At 32.2% G+C, this 10311-nt stretch overlaps 1 protein-coding gene and 1 pseudogene across 7 annotated transcripts; one reads left to right on the top strand and one right to left on the bottom strand.

The window, feature by feature from the left end:
• Positions 1-316: 316 nt before the first annotated feature.
• On the bottom strand, positions 317-9678 carry LOC110660912 (disease resistance protein RPV1-like). Of its 7 annotated transcripts, none has more exons than XR_009150599.1 (7): positions 9032-9678; positions 7128-8187; positions 6743-7039; positions 5231-6652; positions 4278-5123; positions 3978-4097; positions 317-656 (listed from the first exon to the last, which is right to left on the bottom strand). XR_009150599.1 is itself a non-coding variant. In XM_058151356.1 (5 exons), the coding sequence occupies exons 1-5, from the start codon at positions 9517-9519 to the stop codon at positions 4578-4580; spliced, it is 3813 nt and encodes a 1270-aa protein (XP_058007339.1). In that variant the 5' UTR covers positions 9520-9678; the 3' UTR covers positions 4148-4577. The 7 variants fall into 7 exon arrangements, 1 of the variants encoding a protein (XP_058007339.1); XR_009150600.1 differs by lacking the exon at positions 317-656 and having other exon boundaries at positions 4002-4097; positions 4278-4383; positions 4505-5123; positions 9032-9677; XR_009150602.1 differs by lacking the exon at positions 3978-4097 and having other exon boundaries at positions 4505-5123.
• On the top strand, positions 740-1840 carry LOC131182301 (protein VACUOLELESS GAMETOPHYTES-like; annotated as a pseudogene).
• Positions 9679-10311: the final 633 nt, after the last annotated feature.

Below are 10311 nucleotides of genomic sequence, written 5' to 3' on the forward strand. Positions count from 1 at the left end.
TGTTTCTTGTTTTTGTTTCTCTTCTATTTGACAATTTCAAGAAGTTTTCATTGGATTTGGATCTTTCATAAATTTAAAATATAAAACATATAGTAAAATTTATTTATTAAATATATAAATTTTATATGTTTATAACTTAGATATATAATAAATCAAATCTAGACAATAATTTCTCTTTATTTAATAATAACAAGTATCACAAAAATATAAAATTAAAGGTTTATTTAAATACTTATTAATAAAAATAAAATAAAAAATTCAATTAATAATACTCTATCATAGTAAGCATTTTTAGGTATAAATCTTTTAAAAGCTATGAATCTAAATCATGGCCAACTTCATTACCTATTTGAAAAAGAGTTCAACATAAAATTACCAATACAAAAAAATCTGAAGAAAATTAGAAGAAAAATCTCTTATTGGTACTGTTGAAATTGCTTCTTAGAAAAAGGTTGGGAATGGGAGAAATCACATGTCCAAATGCCATTATGTACAGCTCTAAAAATTATCATCAATCATTCCATTCCTCCATACCTTTATGTTTCAGCATAAAATGCTGCTTTCTTTGAACAAGCAAGCCTTCATGGGTCAATGGAAGCTGCACATACTGCACATCTTCAAGCCTCCATTTTAATGACCTTGACTTCAGAACAAGCCTGTTTAGTTGTAAACTGCATATGAGTTCCATATAAAAATTGTAAACTTCCAAATCATGAAGAGACAAAAAATTAAAAGAGAGATGAAATGTCAACATTTTAGCCATAGAAATCTCTTGATACCTCTTCACTTTGATGAACAAAATGAAGAAATCAAGTGCATGGCTGTGAGAAACTCATTGCTAGTGAACCATCTCATGGTTGCCTTTTATGCAAATATTTCCTTAATTTTAATTTTTATGTGGCTTAAATTTTGGTATGTCATTCATAGACCCGAATTGTAACATGATCCAAAAGTTTCATACTGTAACTCGATTGGAATAAAAAATGATATTTGTGATAGTAGTTGGGCCGATAAGTATAAGGCAATATAAATATTATAATATTTTGCCATTTACGATAGATTTGTGAGATATGTAGGGAAATATAGATTTTGAGAATTCTAAGTAATTGTATGCTTTTTTTTTATTATTATCATAGAATTTTTTCTCTTATTTTGCCCTTAAATGTAGACCTTACAGTTGAATCACATAAATCCTATATTTATTTTTTTTTCTCTTTTTTATACTATGTGATTATGCAATTGCGTATGTCTTAGATTTGTATGCTTGCTATAACACTCCATGACCAATGCCTCAATCGAGCTCGCTAGCTTCACCAGCCATCTCAAAATTCTCACCCACTAACGCTCCTTCTACCCCAACATACCCTTGTGGGTCCTATTCATGCAATGCACTTGGGGTTCCTGGAAGCTCCTTCAGCTTTTAGCTGTGCTGAATTTGAGTTTTATTTGCATACCCATTGTGCCAATTTGCCTAGCACAGTCGTTATTGATGCACATGCTCATGAGCTTAAACTCACCTTTGATATTCTTTACGATGGGAACATTTCCATTGTGTGTGATGGGTGCGGTGGTGGAGTGGACAAGCGTTTTTGGATCTACAAATGTGTTGATTGTGGGTTTGATTGCCATTTGAACTGTGTGAAGACTGATCAAGGAACAGGATTAAATCAAAACCAGCCAGAGAGTGGGTGGGCAACCAATAAGAGTTAATGATGCATTGGATGCAATTAGGCAGGCAGCAAACCAAATGATGGAAGATCAGCATGAGATGATGAGATTGCAAAATCAATTGAACAGAACCAGGATGATGGCAAATCTGATGACTTGGACATGGCGTTGACTTGATTTCATCAGCTACATTTCTATGTAATAGTCTTTGCGAGTCATTTTACAATGTATGCTGGTAATAAAAATAAGACCCTCAGTTCATACAAGCAAATGAGTTGCATTTTATTCTAGTAAGGCTTAATGGCAAAATAAATTAGTAAAATCAAATAAATCTTTTTTATTTATTCAATTTTATCAAAAACTTCTATTCTTTAATAATTTGGTCTTAATTTTAGAAATTAATTAAAATTTTGTCCAATCAATCAAAAGTAAAATAAAGAAAATCACATTTTATCACTAATTTGAGTAAAAAAAATTAAGTCAAAATTAGTAGCAACTCATTCCTCAATAGTTGCAATTAAACACTTTTTATTCAAATCAATGATAAACTATTATTTATAGTTTCAATTTTAACTAATCTTGATTGATTGGACATAATTACAATGCATAGACATTTTAGAGAGATAATTACAAGTTAGGTGCATTAAGGATAAAGAATGAAAAGTGTTTGTGAAAGATGAGGATATTAAAGAAAGATGGAGAAATTATTTTAATAATCTCTTTAACAATAGTCAAAGTGGTAATAGCGTGAATATAGACTACAGAGCAATAAAAAAAATGTGAATTATACTAGAAGGATTAGATTTTAAGAAGTAAATGAAGCACTTAAGAGAATGAAAGTGAGTAAAGCCTGTGGACCCGATGGAATACTAATTGAAGTCTGGAAGTGTTTGGGAGATATGGGAGTGGCATGGTTAACTAAATTGTTTAATAAGATTCTAAACTCAAAGAAAATGCCTGATGAATGGAAGATGAGTATTTTAGTACCTATTTTTAAAAATAAGGGAGACATACAAAGTTGCTCCAACTATAGAAAAATTAAACTCATGAGCCATACTATGAAGTTGTGAGAGAGAGTTGTGAAACATTGACTACGTCATGACACTTCTATCTCTCCTAATCAATTTGGCTTCATGCTCGGTCGTTCAACTATGAAAGTGATCTTTCTCATTAAAAGCTTGATAGAGAAATATAGAGACGTGAAGAAAGATCTATACATGGTTTTTATCGATTTGGATAAGACTTATGATAGTATTCCAAGAGATGTCTTATGGAGAATGTTAGAACAAAAGAGGGTATCTATTAGGTACATACAAGTGTTGAAAGATATGTGTGAAGAAGCAACTACTATTGTGCGCACAGTGAGAGGGGACACAAGAGATTTTCCTATCTTAATTGTATTACACCAAGGTTTAGCTGTAAGCTATTACCTTTTTACATTAGTTTTAGATGAATTGACAAAACATGATGTTTAGTTGAAAGCAATTCTGTTTGATATTTTATTCATAATCTGATCTCTTTATAAAGAGATTATTACATGATTTCATATGAAAATTTTTACTATTTAGAAATTAACTTTTAAGACCATAATTTAAGATAATGACATAAAGTAATATGTTACTTAGGATATTTATTTTTGCTAATAATTTGTTGTTGTTGTTACTGCAGCTGAATCCACATTTGACGTTAATTTATTTGTTGCCATTCTTATCGCCATTGACTAGAATTTCTTGTGGATCACGTCTTGCATAACTCTTGCCTATAAATGCCTTTCGCAAGCTTCTCTCAAAATATTTGTTTTTATTGATGATAGTGGAAGATGACATGTCCATAGATGTAGCGCTATGTTGAGAGGGTGAATCACGTAAATATTGGTATTTTGTGTGTTTGTTTTATTTTTTTGCAGTTTACACGCTTCCCCAGTGCACAACAAAATTCAACAATCATATATTCCAATAGTCATTTTCTCTAAAAACTGAGCATTTTCTACGTGGTGTATGGATAAATTGGTGAAAATAATTGAATGCAAGGAGAAGATGGGGCAGATAGCTTTTTACCATGTATCCATCTCATGTTCAAGAATTGGGAGAGAGTTTTGAGAAGCACTTGATAAGAATAGACAACAATCTAATGTTTGGGTAGCTAAGGTGGAGAATTGGACTCGAGCTTTAACACAAGCAACTAGCTAAGGTGGAGAATTGTGCTCAAGCTTCAACACAATCAGTAATGTAACACCCGCTTAGTTTGCATGCTTTCCAACAAAATCATGTCAAATAAGGATATGTAAAGCTATCAAAAAGGGCAATAACCTGTGCTTAAGGTATTCCGTTAGCTATTAGAATTTTAGGCTCCACTCTATAGATAGCCACAATATGCAACTGTACAGTGTATACTGTTTAATGATATGACAGTCGACTATGCTGGCTAACCTGCAAAATATCGTAAAAAAAAAATATATATATATATATATATATATATATTAGAAAGAGCATTATATACATGATTGCTAAATAAAATTTCGAAGCAATGCTATGTATCCAATTCCCAAATATATAAGTTCTGGCAATGCGGATTCTTCCTATCAAAGATCAATTAAACATCTATCTCACCCTCTAATTGTAAATACCATATCCCACATATTCCTTGGCTCTACTGAAACCAGCTTTTTCCTTTTGCTGCTCTTACATAATGTGATAACCACATCCATCTTGCATCCTAGTATAACATGCCACCCAAGATTGGTAAAAATTTACAATTCAAATTGTACCAAATCTCAATGCTGAGATGAACCAAAAGAAATATTTTGAAAGTTCATAAAGATATAACGTAGTCTCACCTTATAAAGATATAACATTAGTATCAATGTCTTTGCCACTTGGAGAGGAAAACGACATGTTCTTTGCCACTGATTAGTGAGTGATGGTATTTATACCAAGAGGGAAATCATATCCACTGCCGAGCACCTTAAAAGCAACATGAGGTGTTTGATCTTCTTCATGTTTCAGTCTTTTATAGGGAGGCTCCTCCTCCTCCTCTACATGGATACCACACTTAACAATCCCATTGTAACTGCGTCCTTTATTGATATACTCAACAAAAAATTGAAAGACCATGCTATTCTCTGTGAAATTAAGAGAAGAACGCCAAAAGAAGATGTGCTCTGAATGAAGAATGATTTTATCCTTCGCACGGAGATTACCATTAACACAGTACAATTTACCCCAATAGTAGTCAAATTGATATTGGCTATGTCCAGACTCATTTATGGAATGGACTGTACATCCAATTCTTTTGACATGACAAGGATGACAAACTTTGGGGTCAAAAACAACAAAAAATGTGAAATAGGTAGATTTCACCTGCTTCAGTTGTGTAAATGACAGAAAGAAAGAAGATCCACAGTCATTCTGATACTTGATCCATTGTGGCACTTGACTTCCAGGAAAACAAAACTCCTGTGCCACGTGAAAATCTTGTTACTCATTTAATATATATTATGATAAACTCTATCAACATTGGAAAAAAAAGTCATAAAATACCAGAGAAAGAAAGAGAGATATACCACTCCCTTTCGCCAAGGAGTTTGCAGTAAATGGTCCACAATTTTATTACGTTCATCACCATCCAAATTGATGCAGTTGTCAAATTCTAAAATTTTAATAGTCTGGAGTTGGAATAAACTGGATGCTGACTCAAGACAAGTGCAATTCGTTGCACATAATTTGAGGAGAGATGGAAGCTCCGGTAAATATTTTAGTCTCTTGCAGTCACTTAAATCAAGTTCAACTAGTCTTGAAAGTTGTTTGATGGTATCAGGTATTTTCTCGAAATTATTTCCACCTATGTACAAATGTTTCAATGACACTATATGGCAAAGAGTGTTGGGAAATTCTAATAGGCCACACAACTCTAGATTAACCTCCTCTAGAAGGGGAATCCCTGCCAAAGCAGGGATTATCAAACCTTCACATCTCCTAAAATTTAATGTTCTCAAATTTCTTAACCGATTGATAGAAGATGGTAATCTTTTTATCCCAGTGCCAGGTGCCATAACAAGCTCCAAAGATTCTAAATTCCCAAAGCTCTCTGGCAGTCCATGCAGAACCATGCAGTGACCAATGTAAATAATTCTAAGTTCTTTCAGATTGCCAAAGCTGTCTGGTAATTCTTTTATACCAGTACTACGGGCACCAAACTCGTCTAGAGATTCTAAATTACCAAAGTTCTCTGGCAGACTCTGCAGATATACACATTCATTAACCGATAATTTTGTAAGATTTTTCAGATTGCAAATGCTCTCTGGTAATTCTTTTATACCAGTACCATCTGCAATAAGTCTTTCTAGAGACTCTAAATTCCCCAGGTTTGCTGGAAGACCAAGGAGATTCGCACATGTTTCAACTGATAATTCCACAAGGTTTTTCAGATTGCAAATGCTGTCTGGTAATTCTTTTATAGCAGAGCCACTTAGAAAAAGATCCTCTAGAGATTCTAGATTCCCCAAGTTCTCCGGAAGGTCCTGTAGATTCGCACAATCATAGATAACAATATTTCTGAGAGATTTGAGATTGCATATGCTGTCTGGCAGACTTTGAAGCCCCATCAAACAATTCAAATCGAACTTAGAAAGATGAGAGAGACAACAAATTGATGAGGGCACTTGTTGTACTGCAGTATTACTTAAATCTAAACGTCTTACATTACATGGAACCTCTGGAAACTGTATGATTTTTGAGCAGTTGTTCATAAGAAGAACCTCAAGACTTTCCAAATGAAGCAAGCTCGGTAAATTGCAAAGACTTGCACAAAACATTAGATTCAGTGTAGTAAGCTTGCTCAAATGTTTTAGAGGTGAGGGAATCTCAACCAAACTCATACATAACGTCAAATCTAGAACTTCAAGATTTGGGCATTTGGACAAGTCTGGAAGTCTGATTAGATCCTTACAGTCGCTGAGGTCAACATATTTCAAATTTCCAAGATGCTGTACCGAAAAGAAGAAGATATATATGTTAGGGGTATGGGCCAAATTCAAGACACTGATGAAAATACATAAAGAAGTATAAAAGACTACCTGAACTCCATTCCAGAGTTCCTTAATTTTGCTATTAGTCAAGCGAAGATCAACCAGATTCTCGGCACATGAACTCAATAGCAAAGATTTCAAAGGGTATTGATACCAGTGCAGTAACCTTAGCTCCTCTGGAAGAAATATGAGTCCTTCTGAGAGGCTTACTCTGTTTTGATGAGGTATTGAACAGTAGAACTTGAGAAATTTGAGATTATACATTCTCTCAAAGACTGTAGGACTTAGTTCCACCTCTCTAATTTTGGACATGTCTAGCGATATCCCTTTATTTGCTCCAGTCCCCTGCTTAAAACAATCAAAGAGTAATTAGCTTCAATATATGTAAAATCTCAAAAAACTTGAAAAATATATCCAAGTGTTTAATTCTTGCCTCAGCTCTTGTCAACAGGTAATATATATCCTTAGGATGCCACAGTCTGCTACGTTGTCCAAGCCGCTTTTCCTCGCAAATAATATCCTTGCCCATTTGTTGTAGCAGATCATGAATATGTAACTTGTTTTTCGTAATAGAAATAAGAGACATATCAGCTAGACGACTAATTCCAATTATTGAGCCAGGGATATCCAGTAAATTTTCAACAAGACCGACATCTTCCCCTTTGAAGAAGCACACAATGTCAAGAAAAATTTCCTTGTCCTTTGCAGAAAGAGCATCATAGCTTAGTCTCAATATTCTCTGAATTTTTTCATCAGATGTACTTTGGAATTTTTCTAATTCATCTGCCCATTCTCTCACACTTCTACCATATAAAATGGAACCCAAAACTTTAATGGCTAAAGGAATGCCTTGAGCATATTCAACGGCCTTATCTGACAGCACCATATATTCTTTTCCTGCAATATCTTGTTTGAAGGCATGGAAGCGAAAAAGACAAGAAGATTCACAGTCATTCAATTTCTCAACTTCATATAATTGAGCCTCCATGTTCCTAAGCAGTTGCTTATCTCTGCTTGTTATAATGAATTTGCTACCTGGACCATAGATAGCAGGTTTTCCTATGGAACGTTCTATTTGATCTGAATCACTCACATCATCAAGAGCAATGAGAACTTTATCTCGTGACAACCGTCTCCTGGTGGACAGACCTAAATTACAAGTTTCCCTTCCTAATACTTGAAAAAGGATTTCCTTTCGTACAGCATCTGGTCCGTGCTTTTCAAACTTTTCCCTGACATTTGCAGCAAAGCATCGCCTATTGAATTGATCAGAAATTCGATCAAATAATTTTTCAGCAATGGTAGTTTTTCCTATACCACCCATCCCCCAAATTCCTAAAACACGCGTAGACTCAAGGCATAATAAGGATTGAGCATCCTTGACACGGGAATCAATTCCAACTAACCCTTCATCAAAAGAATCACTCGGAAACACATCATTTAATTTTTCTGAAATGTGTTTGACAATTTCCTTAATTAGCTCGGAGTCAGGCCTGGACAAGTATAAAAGGCAAAATGATCAACCACAACACATGAAGAAAATAAATAAAAATATTCATCATGATATGAGAATAATTTGAGGGTGCTTAATTCAAATACTTATTTTTAACTTTTTTACTTAAAATATATTTTTTAATTTATGAATTAAATTAAAAATAATTAATTAATTATTTAATAAAATTATTTAAAAATAATTTTTTAAAATAATTTAAATATTTAATTAAAATATACTTAAAAATAATTTTATTGATTAAAATTTAAAAAAATGTAATTAAGTATTGTAGTATAATGTTGATATTTTTGAAAAATATTAGGTTAGTAATTTTAAAATAAATAGAACTTACTTATTTTAAATAATTTTTTTAATTTATAAATCAAATTAAACACTAATTTATTGATAATTTTCTACTTATAAATAAATTTAATTAACTCATAAATCAAATTAAACACCTACTTTAAATGATCAATCACAATTTAAATGATTTTTTTTATTATTTACTTCGATTGAAGCAACACCTTATATCAATCACAATTTAACTGATTTTTTTTATTATTTACTTCATTGAAGCTACACCTTATATCAATCACAATTTAAGTGATTTTTTTTATTATTTACTTCATTGAAGCTACACCTTATATTTTGAATCCTGTTAAATACCTAATGAGAAACTAATTAGTATTTAAATGGGTTTTTATAATGAAAAAATATTAATATGTAATTTTTCTTATTTTTTTAATATCTTTGTAGGTTATGTTTTTGTAAATTTAGAGAGATTTTGGGTTATTAAAAAAATTAGGAAATAAATAGAAAATAATATATATATACTTATAACTTACTTAATGTTATGGGAAACCAACCCTGCTATCCCAGCAATTTCTCTCAAAGCTTGGCACCAGCTCTCCACCTTGTCTAAAGAGTTGTTGAAAACTTCTCTATGCTTAGCAAGTGCAGCTCCAAAGCTACCTGTAAGTTCTTGAACATGGGTTGGATCTATACAGTAGAAAACTGGTAAAACCATTTGTTCCATGTCTTTCATGCACTCAAGTATCTTCACAAGTTCTTCCAAACACCAGGGAGAATAAGCATAATTTTCCGAGAAAATGACCAACGAAAAGTATGATTGTTCAATTATTTCCAAGAGGGAGGATGAGATCTCTTCTCCTCTATCAAGTTTTTCATCCACAAAGGTATTGACTTCGTTTTGGCGCAAAGCTTCCTGCAAATGGCTGAGAAAGCCATCGCGGATATCGGCACCTCTAAAACTAATGAACACATCGTACTTCTTCGATTGAAAAGTGATCAAGGAAGAAGAAGAAGAAGCCATAATTGAGTAAAAGGGAACACAACAATTGTATATAAAGGAAAGAGGAAGACAAGAACACAGCAATTGTATGAAGGAAAGAGGAAGACAAGGCTTTTGCTTGTGGTGAAAAAAAAGAAAAAAAAACTGAGAATATGGGAAATTTAAAGAAGCACCAGAGAAGGGCTATGTTTGGATCGGCGGAAAAAAATAATAATTTTTCTATCACTTTTATTTTCTTCCTTTATTTTTTTTTTCTAATAAAGTTTCCAAACATAAAGCTAAATAAAGGAACATGACGATGACTTATCAAAAAAATTAAAATGGATAAAAGCTCTTTTTTCTCTAAAATTTTTGTTTATGTTTAATTTTGTCTATATTTAGTCTAATTTGTCAAATATTTTAATTTAAATTAGTATATAAATTTATTTTTTAATATTAATCAATTAAAATATTAATTAATTACGTCAATAAGCTTTTTTCCAAATTAAAATACAGGACGGGTGGCACAGCATGCAAGTCTTGGTGAGAAAGATTATTGCTGCCCCAATAATAATAGAGCAGAATCCACTTTTTCAAGGACTGACTTTTTTGTTTTAAATTCACATTACTTTTTCTGCTTTATTTGAAAGCTAGGGACTGTTGTTGACTTGACTTGGTGCCTTTTTTTTTTTTTTTATTGAAAGACTTAATTGAAACTAATCTCAAGATGTGTAGTTTAATAAAAAAAAAAAAAAATCATATATAATCACTTAATTTTATATGCATTTTTATAAATATTTTTATTTTTTCAATTTTTAATTTTTTATAAAATTT

This window comes from Hevea brasiliensis, chromosome 8, assembly GCF_030052815.1.
Source record: "Hevea brasiliensis isolate MT/VB/25A 57/8 chromosome 8, ASM3005281v1, whole genome shotgun sequence".
NCBI classification, from domain to species: domain Eukaryota; kingdom Viridiplantae; phylum Streptophyta; class Magnoliopsida; order Malpighiales; family Euphorbiaceae; genus Hevea; species Hevea brasiliensis.

Coding starts and splice junctions, on each gene's coding strand:
- LOC110660912 (XM_058151356.1), bottom strand. CDS start 9,519: ATGGCTTCTTCTTCTTCTTCCTTGATCACTTTTCAATCGAAGAAGTAC. Junction 7,040..7,127: donor ACCTGTTGACAAGAGCTGAG/GCAAGAATTAAA, acceptor TGTTTTAAGCAG/GGGACTGGAGCAAATAAAGG. Junction 6,653..6,742: donor AACTCTGGAATGGAGTTCAG/GTAGTCTTTTAT, acceptor TTTTCGGTACAG/CATCTTGGAAATTTGAAATA.